The sequence below is a fragment of the Pteropus vampyrus genome, unplaced genomic scaffold (genome assembly GCF_000151845.1).
Source record: "Pteropus vampyrus isolate Shadow unplaced genomic scaffold, Pvam_2.0 Scaffold82, whole genome shotgun sequence".
NCBI classification, from domain to species: Eukaryota; Metazoa; Chordata; class Mammalia; order Chiroptera; family Pteropodidae; genus Pteropus; species Pteropus vampyrus.
In genome coordinates, this window is record NW_011888863.1 from 3549533 (window position 1) to 3562776 (window position 13244).

At 36.8% G+C, this 13244-nt stretch overlaps 2 protein-coding genes across 17 annotated transcripts in view; both read left to right on the forward strand.

Annotated features, from left to right (window-relative positions):
• The window catches only part of PPFIBP1 (PPFIA binding protein 1), a 154918-nt gene extending 143390 nt beyond the window's left edge, over window positions 1–11528 (forward strand). For all 16 annotated transcript variants that reach the window (XM_023532374.1, XM_011363095.2, XM_011363100.2 and 13 more), the window contains 10 exons: window positions 69–197; window positions 1682–1832; window positions 2550–2661; window positions 2789–2877; window positions 5739–5861; window positions 6404–6529; window positions 7089–7277; window positions 8622–8801; window positions 9509–9574; window positions 9719–11528. In XM_023532374.1, the coding sequence (XP_023388142.1) occupies window positions 69–197; window positions 1682–1832; window positions 2550–2661; window positions 2789–2877; window positions 5739–5861; window positions 6404–6529; window positions 7089–7277; window positions 8622–8801; window positions 9509–9574; window positions 9719–9805 (1252 nt within the window). In that variant the 3' untranslated portion in view covers window positions 9806–11528. The remainder of the gene's footprint in view (window positions 1–68; window positions 198–1681; window positions 1833–2549; window positions 2662–2788; window positions 2878–5738; window positions 5862–6403; window positions 6530–7088; window positions 7278–8621; window positions 8802–9508; window positions 9575–9718) is intronic.
• Window positions 11529–11664: 136 nt separating this feature from the next.
• Window positions 11665–13188, forward strand: REP15 (RAB15 effector protein). The gene has a single exon (XM_011363111.2). The coding sequence runs from the start codon at window positions 12189–12191 to the stop codon at window positions 12897–12899; it is 711 nt and encodes a 236-aa protein (XP_011361413.1). The 5' UTR covers window positions 11665–12188; the 3' UTR covers window positions 12900–13188.
• The last annotated feature ends 56 nt before the right edge of the window (window positions 13189–13244 follow it).

The following is a 13244-nucleotide window of genomic DNA, read 5'->3' on the forward strand; positions in this document are numbered from 1 at the left end:
ACAATATGTGTAAACACAAGGCAATACAGGTCTAATACAAGGCAATGTGTGTTGTATCTTCTGTTCAGACTTAGGAGAAGTCAGTCGACTACCTTCAACCCAGATGACATATCTGAAACTGAATTCAAAAGAGGAGGGACAAGGGCAACTGCTGGGCCCCGATTGGGTTGGTCTCGAGATTTGGGACAATCTAATAGGTAAGAACAGCCAAAATTAATGGACTTTTGCATCTGTACCCAAGCACCAGTGCCTCGGGAGCACCTGCAATGTTAGTATGGTCCCTGGGTTACAGAATGGAATCCATTGCTTACTTCCGTGCCTAGTGGAAGGGTTTATAACCTTTAAAGCAGTGTAATTTGTCAATGATTGATAAACAACTGTACAGAAGAAATGAGCTAGGTGAGAAGACAGAGCTAAAATATCAGCAGCATCTGTACTAGAATGACTCTTGGACTTATATTTTCATAGGAAGTAATTACAAGTACTCTAAAACATAGCCTTGCAAAGATGGAATAGTGTAGTGTTTAAGAGTAGGTTCTAGAGGCAGACTGCTTGGATTTAATTTCTGGCCTTACCACTTCCTACAAGTTGGGCAACCTTGAGCAATTATTTTCATGCTCTGTGCCTCTGTTTCTCATAGAACAATTAGTATCTACCTCAAAAGGTGGTTGTGAAGATTAAATGAGTTAATATGTGTTAAGTATCTGGCAAATAATAACTGTTCAATAAATATCAGTAACTAATGGAGTCTGCGAAAGCACTTAAAGATGTAAATCCTATCAGAATTCTTGGATTTATCAGAACTATGTAATATTATATCTGTTAAGACTCTAAGAACTTTCCCTACACCCTTATCATAGTTCAGGGCTTGTTTGGAACTACAGCACTGACCTACTGAGCATAAAAAGAGTGGGGTTGGCAAACATATAGCACAAATAATTGATGTTAATTCTTTTAAAAGTGATAATGGTCTAGAAACCTTTTAAATATAGTCCTACCTAGGCAGAAGACTGGGCACAAGTTTCTTCAACAAGGAAACTCTCTTTGGCCTTCTTCAAATACCGAACAGTCTCATTTGCCATATGTTCTCTTCATACACAGTAGAGGACTGCCTTGTGCTCATAAAAAAAATAAGTCTTGCTTATCTGCACATTTCTTTTTCAAACAAGAATACTGTGTGTATGTCAAAGTAAAAGAAAACAGAAATTTGCTTTGATTACACTTTCCTATACTCAGTGATGGCATATTGCCCTCCTCTCATTGATTTACCATCTAGAGAGAAACCTTAATTCTGCTAAAGTTAATTCAAGTTTAACTTGAGTTTCTTTCAGTCTGACCTAGTGTTTTCTGTTGAGAATTCAGTCTTTAAACAGCATCAATTGAAACTAGTACAATGATTTGACTTGTTGGTTTAACTCAGTCTTCTACGGAATGTGTTTTTGCTAAATCACGCTGAATCTTTTGTGGTTTCATTTGAAAGGAAGACTGGTCTGACAAAGTAACTTTCAACTCTAGTGGCCCTTCCTCTTACAAATATGTTCTGACGATTAAGCTTTCCATGGTCAAATATGTGTCACCAGGGAATTCCCATATCGATTTAATATATAGTTCTTCAACCTTGATGATAAGCCACAGGACTGGCTTTGAATTGTTTTTCATGCAATTGTTCCTTTTCCTGTAGTGACTTAGATATGCCATTTGCCAAATGGACCAAGGAGCAGGTTTGCAGTTGGCTTATGGAACAAGGCTTGGGGTCCTACCTGAATTCTGGCAAGCACTGGATTGCATCTGGCCAAACACTTTTGCAGGCTTCTCAACAAGATCTAGAGAAGGTAACTGCTTCTCTATTTTGGTTACACAATGGATACTGAGAGAGAGAGACAGAGAATATGAATGTATATGATTGTTTTCTACTCCAGAAAGAGGAATGGATGGGTTCAGTATTCTTGGAAAAGTCTGGGTTTCCTGTTTCATGCTTATTTTATCTCAAGGACTGAAAAAGAAAGGACTTGGTCATAACGATTCCTATGGTACACTTCAGCCACTAGGCATTTTAATGAAAAATAATTATATAGCCTTAATAGTAAATCTTCAGCTCAAATTTCTCAAAATAATTTTGCAGCTTATGATTAGCCCATCTCCTCAATGTAACATATACAGCTCAACTTCACTTTGCAAAAGGAAAAAAAAAGAGCCCTACATTTTATCTTCCATTATTTAACAATTCTTCTCAATTATTTCCCAATTATTTAACATTTTGTGCAAAATAAGGTTAGATTTCCTATTGTTTGTCCTATAGTTTCAGTCTTGCAAAGGAAGGAGCATACTCATGAATGTCTAATACAGTATTAAACTAACTGCAATGGTCTTGGCTTTTTAGGGGCCTTTTGTTCAGCAACATTATACTAGCCTGAGTTAGTATTCTGATTTAATGTAATTGTTGGCTCTTTAATGCTATCTTCATTTTGGAGGAATTTGTATCCTTTGCCAGTGGCATCTAGCCCATGTTGACAGAATTATAAAGCCAGTGTTTCTGTTTATTATTTCAGGAACTTGGAATCAAGCATTCTCTTCACCGAAAGAAACTCCAGCTGGCACTGCAAGCTCTGGGATCTGAAGAAGAAACCAATCATGGAAAGCTGGATTTCAACTGGGTCACTAGTAAGAGGTTTTAAATTCTTAAATTCCTAACTAAGTACGTAAATGTATAAATATTGCTGCTTTTTCTTTCTAACCACAAGAAGAGGTGTTCTGTGGCTCGTTAACGACACAGATTTCTCTCTTTTAGGATGGTTGGATGATATTGGTCTTCCCCAGTACAAGACCCAGTTTGATGAAGGACGAGTAGATGGTCGAATGCTCCATTACATGACTGTTGTAAGTGATTCACTCCTGGGGTTTGGGAAAGTAAAATCATTTCTCTCTGAAAAACACATACATAGAGTTAGCAAAATACAGTGTTTTCACAATGATTCCCCCAGAGTTTGAAGGTGTTTAAATTGAGGAGAGGGGCAGGAATATTTCCAGTTAAGGTGAAGTTGTAGGATTTCGTGGTTGCAACAGTCTTGGGAATATTTGAGACTCTGGTTTAAGCTACATGAAACCTAATTTAAACTAAACTGTCCAGAAAGTTGATTTTATCTATATTCAGTAATGAGGACGTTGTAGTGTACACTTTGAATAGGTGAACGTTATGGTGTATGAATGATGTCTTATAAAGATGTTTAAAAAATAGAATGTGGAGTTTTGAAGCCCTGGCAATTTCTACATTATATATTCCTATATGAAGTGATGCTCAGAAAAGGCTACCCTTCTGACCTGACATCCACAGAGACATGAAAAATTAGAAAAAGGCAAAAAGCCATCTTCTCCTTTCCCATCCACTTTTGCGAAGTGTTACCTGAAACCCTCTCACCCTCCTCATTTCAGCCCAGTTCTGCTAGGGCTGGTGGTCCCTGGGGTAAAGAAGTAGTAGGGAAGGATGGACTTTCACTCTGATTCTTTCATTATTATTTATTTCATATGTTCAGTCTTTCATCCAGTGGGTAGAAGGGCTTTCCCCTACTTTACAACAGTGGGGAGAGATGGATTCCAGGAGAACATGTTCTAGCGTCCTAGTACTATTGTGCTCTACCTCAAATAGTTTTATATAAATGGCCTTTTGTGAGCTAGGCTATAGATTCAGCTACCACGAGCATCTCCTTTAAATAAGTTGAAAGCTTCAAACAGTTAACTTTAATAGGAATTTTTCAGTATTAACGAAATTTGGAGTTTAGCTCATAGGATATGTTTTCTTCTCTATGACTGAACCAGAGTTCATACCTTGGTGCACATATCATGTAAACCTACATATAATAACGCTCACATTAGCTGTGTGTCAGGCCCTCTTTCGAGCACTTTACTCATATTAATACTCAAGTCTCAGCAATCCTTGAGTTAGCACTCTTATTTATCATCTTCAGTTTTTAGATGGGAAAACAAAGGAATCAAGAAATTGGGTAACTTAACCAAGCTCCACAGTTAGAAAGTAGTGGAAAGGCTAGCCTAAATGTATAAATATTGCTGCTTTTGAGCCTAGCCTATTTCCAGATCCCTACTTTTAATAGTTCACAGCTCTGCCTGAAGCAAATTCAGTATATATTTTCCTACCTATCTAAGTATTAGAAAGTTCCCATGGAAGCAAATTGAGGTTTAAAATCATAAAAAACATATGTATAACTTTCATGGCTATAAAAGAATAAATTACTTTAGAAAATTAGATGCCAGAAGTTCTAAGTCACAAAAAGTCTGTTTTAATGTGGTATCCTGGATTGGATCCTGGAACAGAAAAAGGGCCTTCATGGAAAAACTGGTGAAATCTGAATAAAGCCTGTAGTTTAATTTTATTAACGTCTATGTTAATTTCTTAGCTTTGATGAATATATCATAGTTATAAAAGATATTAACATTAGGGGAGGCTGGGTGAAGGTATATGGAACTCTGTACTACTAAAATCTAAAATAAAAGATTTTTAAAAATCCAAAAAAAAATGTTTTGATTAAAAAATGAAATCGCTCCTACTTTTAAAATCCTTAAAGTAATTAACATTTTACCTATATTATATACATTATATATTTAGATTTTTTAAAAACCTGATAGGCTTTAGTTAATTGGAAATAGCCCACATGGAAATGTTTTGAATGGGTGTCTCAATCTTAGAGTAAAATAAATAAATGTTCTTCGTAACTTAAAAGCACTGCCTTTTAGAAGGTAATCCAGAAAAAATTCAGGAAATAATTTTTGCTCAGTTAGTAAGTAGCCTTTAAGGATTTAACTTATTGCCTAATAATTTTATTTAAAAATATTTTTATAATTAAAAATTTTCTAACAAAAAATATGTTGTCAATAAGGTGTGCCTAAAATTGATATTTTCCTTATTTATTTTCTGGGTGTGTTTGGAAGTAGACTGGTGCTTATCTTGACACTGCCCCCAAATCACCTTCTTCTAAAATAATTTGTTTTGGTGTGTTTGGTATGTTTAAAATGTGCCCAATATTTACAGACTGGTGAAAGTTATTCCTTGAAGGAATTGATTGGTGATAAATGTTGATACTTATAACTTCTTTATTTCTTTACACTCAACTCTCACTAAGACCTTTACATTGGTTGACATAGTTTTTTCAAAAATTCTCACAATGTCTGCTATATAAAGCATTAGTAATCTAGAACTAGATATTTCTCGAGGCTGGGAGGATAGTATTATTGGACCATTTCCTGGTTTTCCTCAAAACTGTGATGTGTCTTAGCCCAGAAAAGCAAGCCTCTATCATCAATAAACATTGCTCTTAGCTACCTGCTTTATCAAAGCAGATCACCATTTGTAGTGACCCGGCAATTACTTATAAAACTGTTTTTCAGAGTTATGCGGGTCCAACAATCCCATCTTTGAGTGTCTGGAAAAGAGAGAAATAGAGGTCCCACAATCCTATCTTAGAGTGTCTGGATGAGAGAGAAGTAGATGGAAGTTGGCTGCATATGAAACAACATTAATTTTGGTTTTCTTAACATATTAGGGTCCTGGAGAAGATTTTGATTGGAAAAGGAAAATCGTCCTGCTACTAAATAAAAGCTTTCAAAACACTGACAAGCCCCTGGGGCCTTTTGGTAGAGGGGCTGTTCTACTTGGACTAGCGTTTTCTGAGATGTCCCTAAGGAGGTCCACCTGCTCAAGAATCTCCACTTTTTGTTCTTTTCTGTAGGATGACTTACTGTCTTTGAAAGTTGTGAGTGTGCTGCATCATCTCAGTATTAAAAGGGCCATCCAGGTCCTGAGGATCAATAACTTTGAACCAAACTGTCTACGGAGGCGGCCATCTGATGAGGTAGCATCCAAGGTTGTGGATTACACAGCATGCACTTTCCATGCACGTTACCATCCATGTGTGCAAAACTAAGACCCGTTTCTTCTTGGAGCCTGCAGGGAGGGCCTCTATGGTTCCCCCAGAGCCTCGCATCCAGCCTCATTTACTTCCTAGGCTTGGTTTTCCTATATTCCTTCTGCTCACGCTGTGATGGTTCTACCTGCATAACTGAAGCCAAGGGTTGTTTTCTAGTTACCCTCCTCCTTAAGTGTATTTTATTTTCTTGCCTCCTTAAGCGAGAGTTAACTATCACTATAAAAACTTCCTTTCTTAAAGTACTGCTTTAATAGTATGTACGAAAGCTTGAAACTTTGTGACATAATTTTTTTTTTTCAAAGAGAATTCAAATTACCAGACATCTTTCTACCCTTTCTCTAAACGTTTAATGGGATGTGGAGCAACTCTGCTCCCTGGGACAGACTTTCTAGACAGAACATGCAGGTTTAATATTTGAAGTCCCATAGTTAACAACTGAAGCTCTTGGCTGTTCTTTTTTCCCATAGAACAGCATCACCCCATCAGAGGTTCAGCAGTGGACCAACCATCGAGTGATGGAGTGGCTGCGCTCCGTGGACTTGGCCGAATATGCCCCCAATCTCAGAGGCAGTGGTGTCCATGGTGGGCTCATGGTAAAACTCTGTTTTAATTTAAAAGTTGACATAATTTTGTCTCCTTTAGTCTAATGAGTAGGATTTTATTGGTTTACTTGTTATAATCCTAAAATCATCTACCCCAACTCTCCTGGCACTATTTCTAGTTATTATATAACTTTAAATCAGCTTTAAACCCATTTTTCTTTCATTGTCTTCTTTTATGTTGGATAACATCTGGCTACTGACTCTCGAATGACCACATTTTAAATCCTCCGCAAAGATTCAGATTGTATTTCTGCACACAGATATTGCAGAGAAGTCAGCTTCCAAAGGGATCCCAAATGTAATATTTCAGAGAGGCAGAAGCCCTAACCTTGTAATGCCTGGATGTCAGCACCAGCTCTACTTCTCACTAGCTTGAGCAAAATAAAGGAAATGACATGTAAATTAAAGATCAAAGTTCATACTCTACGTATCTCACTGGGCTGTTGAGATAGTCGTTGGAGATACCTAAATGAAAGCTTTGCGAATTATAAAGTACAATACAGACATATATGATATATGATACTTTAAACAATCTTAACTTTTCTTATAGGTTCTAGAACCTCGTTTTAATGTAGAAACAATGGCTCAGTTATTGAACATCCCACCAAGTAAGACCCTGTTGCGAAGACATTTGGCCACTCATTTCAACCTTCTGATTGGTGCTGAGGCCCAACACCAGAAGCGTGATGCCATGGAGTTACCAGATTATGTACTTCTCACAGCCACTGCCAAAGTGAAGGTTTGTTCAAGCCCACACCATTTAATAATTTATTAAAGCAATAATCAGTTAAAGCCAAAAACTAAAGCAAAGGCTCAATTTTGACTGTTACTTGGCTATCTTATTTTCTGGGGTTTACTAAATTTTGTGGATTGGTTGAACGTAAATGCATCTTTAAGAGTAATCATGAAAATGCATTTTTGAAAGTTACCTCCTGGGAGAATCTTTGCTCAAATCATTTATTTTACTAGAGTTACTAATAATAAAGAACATGATGTTGGTTTCTATAATTGATACTTTGCCAATGCACAAGGCCTATCTATGACTTGGACCCCAGTACTGATTGCAGTGTCCTGTTTTTCCTACAAATAAATCAAGTATAAGAGTTGCATTTCTCCTTTTACAGATTCAGCTCATCTGGTTTATAATTGACCAACCTTGCAAGTTAGGAAAAGATACTTAAGAAACGTTCTGCTGGTAGACCAGCAGAGAATGGATACTCCTAGTTTGCCTGGATTCATAAATCATATAGCATTAGGATTGCTTTTTCTTCTTTTAAATCATTTCTATGTTAACTCCTCTGAGTGTTCTCTCAACTAGCTTAATTGTAGAGATAGGGTTTATCAACTCCTTCACAAATAGGTACCAAGTGTTTTTGTTTTGTTTTGTTTTGTTGTGTTGTGTTGTGTTGTGTTACCCCCTCTACCTGCTTGACACTTTCTCTTCAGCTCCCTTTCTCCTTAAAAGATGTGCCGGATTTGAAACCTCTCAGAGAATCTGTTCTATATACATTCACAGCATCAGCATGATCACCATCTCCTTAACAGATAGTCTCAGGGACTATCCAGTGACTAAAATGGAGATTCTTTTCCAAGTATCGTTGGAAATTTTTCTCCAAAAGAACAGGGACTCTTTTAGCAGTCACCTGGAAGCAGAACAGGCATACAAGATACTATAGCCTCACCCAAAATGAAAATACAGTAAGGACCATTTTCTTCTACCGATCTTAGATCAGAAAACCTTATAAAATTGGATTTAGTCCCGAGGAATCCCATTGCATTAAGTCCCGTTTAATCAAAAATTAAGGCTCTTGGCATATTTTGCTTTTAATACTGTGACTACCCAGCCAGTTGGTATGAATAAGGAGATTCATAACAGGGGTCATTTATCATGTTTGGATGCATCGATCATATGCCTAGGATGCCTTCGTTTTTCTTATACAAATCTAATCATTCAATTGCTCTTCTGTGTATGATGAAGTGAATAAGTTATACCTATCCTTTGTCATATGATTTTTATGACAAAACGACAATATGAATTTTATCAAATCCTTGGATTTTTTTTTCTTCTTTCTTTCTCTTAAAGCCAAAGAAACTTACCTTCAGCAATTTTGGGAATCTGAGAAAAAAGAAACAGGAAGATGGGGAAGAGTATGTTTGTCCAATGGAATTGGGACAGGCATCAGGAAGTACATCTAAGAAAGGATTTAAACCTGGTTTGGACATGCGCCTGTATGATGAAGATGATTTGGACCGGTTAGAGCAGGTAAATACAATACTGTATACGTATTTTAAAGTTCTTCCAGCATTGAAACACTAAATGGAAATTTTGTGTACTTTGTCTTCTAATCAAGGAAGTTTTCTTTAAATGCCTATAAAAAAAGATAATAGTGAGTAATAATAGTGAACCCTTACAGATTGCTTACTACATCCCAGGCACTGTCTTAAGTACTTAACATATATTAATGTTCATGGTAATCTTAAAACATAGAGAGTATTGTTATCCTAATTTTGGAGATAAAGATACTGAGGCACAGAGAGATTTAGTAACTTAGCTAAGGTAGAAGAGCTGGTATTCTAATTTGCCAGCCTGCTCCAAAGCCTGCGCCACTTACCTAAGTTAGATTGTCTCTATGTTAAGGCAACCTGTGTATTAAAACAAGTCAGGAATGGATAGTTTATATTACTTAGCCTTTTCAGTATTAAGTCATGAAACTGAATATTGCCTTTTATTCAAAATTCCTTTGGTGCTATTGTCAACATCAGAGCATTAGGTTAGATGTACCAATAAAGTCTCTTCTAATTTTTAACATCCAATTGCAGTAATGAGAGGAAATTATCATCAGAAGTGATCTGTTGCTCCTACCCCATTCAATACAACTTGCATTATTTCTTCTTAGACTTGTTCATTTTGCTGCAATTTCCTCATTATAGCGCAACTGATTATGTCATGTTATGGTATGTTCTTTGCAGATGGAAGATTCAGAAGGGACAGTGAGGCAGATAGGTGCATTCTCTGAAGGCATCAACAACCTAACGGTAAGTCTGTAAAATGAATTTGAAATCTTATTCTAAATATATGTTTGAAAACAACCCCAAGGGACTGCGTGTATATAGTAGAGAATGTGTAGTTCGGAGCTCTTGGCTCTCAGTGTGTATGACTCCCATCTCCCTGTTTTCCAGCACATGTTAAAGGAAGACGACATGTTTAAAGATTTTGCTGCCCGTTCCCCCAGTGCCAGCATCACTGATGAAGACTCAAACGTTTGACCATAGCACCTGGATGAACATTAGGAGCCCTTGGTCTCTCTCTATTTCTCAAACACTCACAGTATATACAACAAGCAGCAGATTATATATTGGTTATTGTTTCAACTTCTTATCTGGAAGTGGAAATGGAAAGCAGGGGATATGTGCCTATTCTAAAGTTGCCGCAGAAAGTGAGACACTGGTGAATGAGAGTAGAATTGTTTTTCCTCTATTTAATGTAAAAATCTGTGATATATTATATTTAAAATATTGCAATTAATATGAATACTTCACTGTAGTGTTTCCACTCACATTCACAGTGTGGACGGTTTGGGAAGCAGTAACCCGTATGTGGGTGATTATGTCCTGTTGGTGTGACAGCACTGCAGACATTGAAGCAGAACACGATATGCTCTCAAAATTAAATATGTAGAATTTCTTTAAGCATTCAGTGTCCCACTAAATGCCAGCCACACATCTACTTGCCTCTTACTGTCCTATTTTTATATATTTTTCTAAATATATGTATATATTTAGTACATAGAATATAGAACTTTTATTTTATGACATAAGGAAGATGGTAAAAAAGATCACACTGAAAAACATGTTCATATACCAGCTAGTTCTTGGAGAGGTCAGGACAGTCTTTCTCTACAATTGAATTTTAATGATGTTGATCATTCAACTAAATTAGTATGTATAAAACAACCCTTCTTTGATGACACATCACAAAGTTGTTAATTTTTTAAGAATTTCAACCTTAATCTTGGATTCTTTTAACTCATAAGGAAGAACTCGAGGGAGTTTTAAATACTGTAACTTGAATGCATTCAGAAGCTTCCCCCAAATTTGTAGAAATGATTTCTGAAGAAACCAAACCAAAACAAAAACCTTTACAGTATTCTTATTTTCCTTTTTGCTAAATATATCATTACATCGAAATACTAACAGTCTGACTGTTATTAATTGTACATTTCTCTGGCTATCAACGAATGGAATCTTTAAAAAAAAGTGGAATATTTGAACATTTTGCCTCAGAGTTCATTAACTCTGAGGCAGCAAAATTAGTTTTATAATGGCTATATCGTGATAAAATGTAGTTCATGTTTTTCTGTAGCATGGGGCCCAGATATTCTTTATAAAGAAAATGAAAGCAACAGCAAAAACTGTTACTGTGTTTATGATTTTTTTAGGAGTATTAGGAAAAAATATTGTTTTCACTATACCATTATTCATGATAGCCAACTGTGGTAAAGACAGGTTTTCAAAAATTGACATGGGCTAGGTAGTTCGATTTATGTCAGTGGACTTGCTTATAAACTGTATTTGAATGTCAGCCGTATGATCTTTCAAGTTATCAGCAACTTACCAAGCTTTTCGTCAAGGAACCTGTTAATACTGAATTACTATTCATTCATAACTAAAATGACTTGATGCTAATAATAACCTTTTGCTCCCTATCATTCATTATTTGGTAACTGTATTGGACTCTTACTGAACTTGTGTTTTATTTTGATGTGGATATACATCACCATTTGAAAAATAATTTGTTATTCAAACCTGGTTAAAAATACCAGGAGACTGCTATAGATGCCAAATATATTTTATTCAGGACAATGTAACATAACTGATGAGATGATAAGGTTAAATTTTTCTGATGAAATATATTTTATTTTACAAAGTATTATACACTGCCGCTATCACCATATGAAAAGAAATAAAGTCAATTGATAATTGCCACATATTTTTATTGTCTGTCACTTTATTTTCTTTTGTTCAGAATAACCAGTAGGCTTTATTTCTGATATGAGAACAATAACACAAACACAAACTCCCATAAATTTGTTTGGGGTTTATAGCATGTATCTGCAAGTAGAAATTTGAGGCCTTTGAGGTATACTTTTGTTGAAAAGTAACAGGCAGCTGAGCTGGGGGATGAAGGATCATGGCAGAAGGGACCTCAGAAAAGGAAAGAGAAATGATTCACCTGTTAATGTGAAGAAGTTAGCTGTGGGAAGTGTATGGTTCTTTAAAGAATTAAATGCTATTTCTAATTTAACAAATTTGAAAAGAGGAAACATCTTGGAAGAGATTACTAAATATTGAAAATAGAGAGAATATAACTAGAGAAGAACAGACTTTTTGGTGGAAGTTAATACTTCTAACTGAATAAACCAGTAGGAATCTACATGAATACAACACACCCAGTCGGCAAACAGGGAGGCCTGTTTGTTTAGCTATATGTATATATGCTCAGCTATGCCAAGTAAGCTGTGGAGTTAGAAAACTGAAACCACATTAACAGATGCGACTTTGCTGCAAGATTTTCAGATGCTGAAAAGACGTTCTGAACAAAGTTCACATGTTTGATATCTGGAGGCAGTATTGATTGGGTGCAGAGAAAATGGGACAAAAACCATCTCAAGAGTTGGCTCTGAAGGACAGCAAAGAGGATCTCAGCATCTGTGAGGTGGTCAGTGGCGCTATAGTCCATGCAGCTCAGAAACTGAAGGAGTATCTTGGATTCGAAGACCCTCTGAGCAATCTGTGCCCAGCTCCAAACACTCTGAACGAGATCTTCTTAATCCACTTCGTCACTTTCTGCCAAGAAAAGGGAGTTGATGGGTGGCTCACCACCACCAAGATGACAGAGCACCAGGCCTTCCTGTTTGGGGCGGACTGGATCTGGACTTTTTGGGGATCTGACAAGCAAATAAGGCTTCAGCTGGCGGTACAGACTCTGCAGATGTCTTCTCTCCCTCCTGCGGAATCTACACCTTGTGACCTCTCCAATCCGGACGCCAAGGCAGAGGAGTCTTCCGGGAAGAGAAGTAGATTTGATAAGTTGGAAGAATTCTGTAAATTGATAGGAGAGGATTGTCTGGGCCTGTTCCTCATCTTTGGTGTGCCAGGAAAGCCTAAAGACATCAGAGGAGTTGTCCTGGACAGTGTCAAAAGTGAGACAGTGAGGGGTGGTCTCCCAGGAGGGAAGGCCGTGACACGATTTGTCCTGGAAACTGAAGATTGTGTCTCTATCAGAGAGCTGCTTGGAAACTGTCTGAGTAAGAAAGATGGGCTAAGGGAGGTGGGCAAGGTTTATATCAGCATCCTCTGAACTGGATACGTGTGATGAGACTGGCCTGTAAGATGAAAAGAAAAAAATATTTTGTTCTAGTAAGCAAGCTCATCCACTTGCATCATCTCAGCATGAGATTCCCCCCCGACCCTCCATTGAATGAAAATTATCACCTGGGTCAAAATGTATAAGTGTCATGATTATGGAGAGAAAAAAAACCCAGCCCATTTTGCAGGGAAAACTGACAATTTGGCTTAATCTTTATTTACTCAATAATAAAAGAGGAATTTGATTTGCCAAAAAAAAAAAAAGTCTTTATTTGAAACAATAAGTCTAGCTCTTAAAAGTGTAAAATATGTTTTTATTGCCGTGGGTGGGAGATAG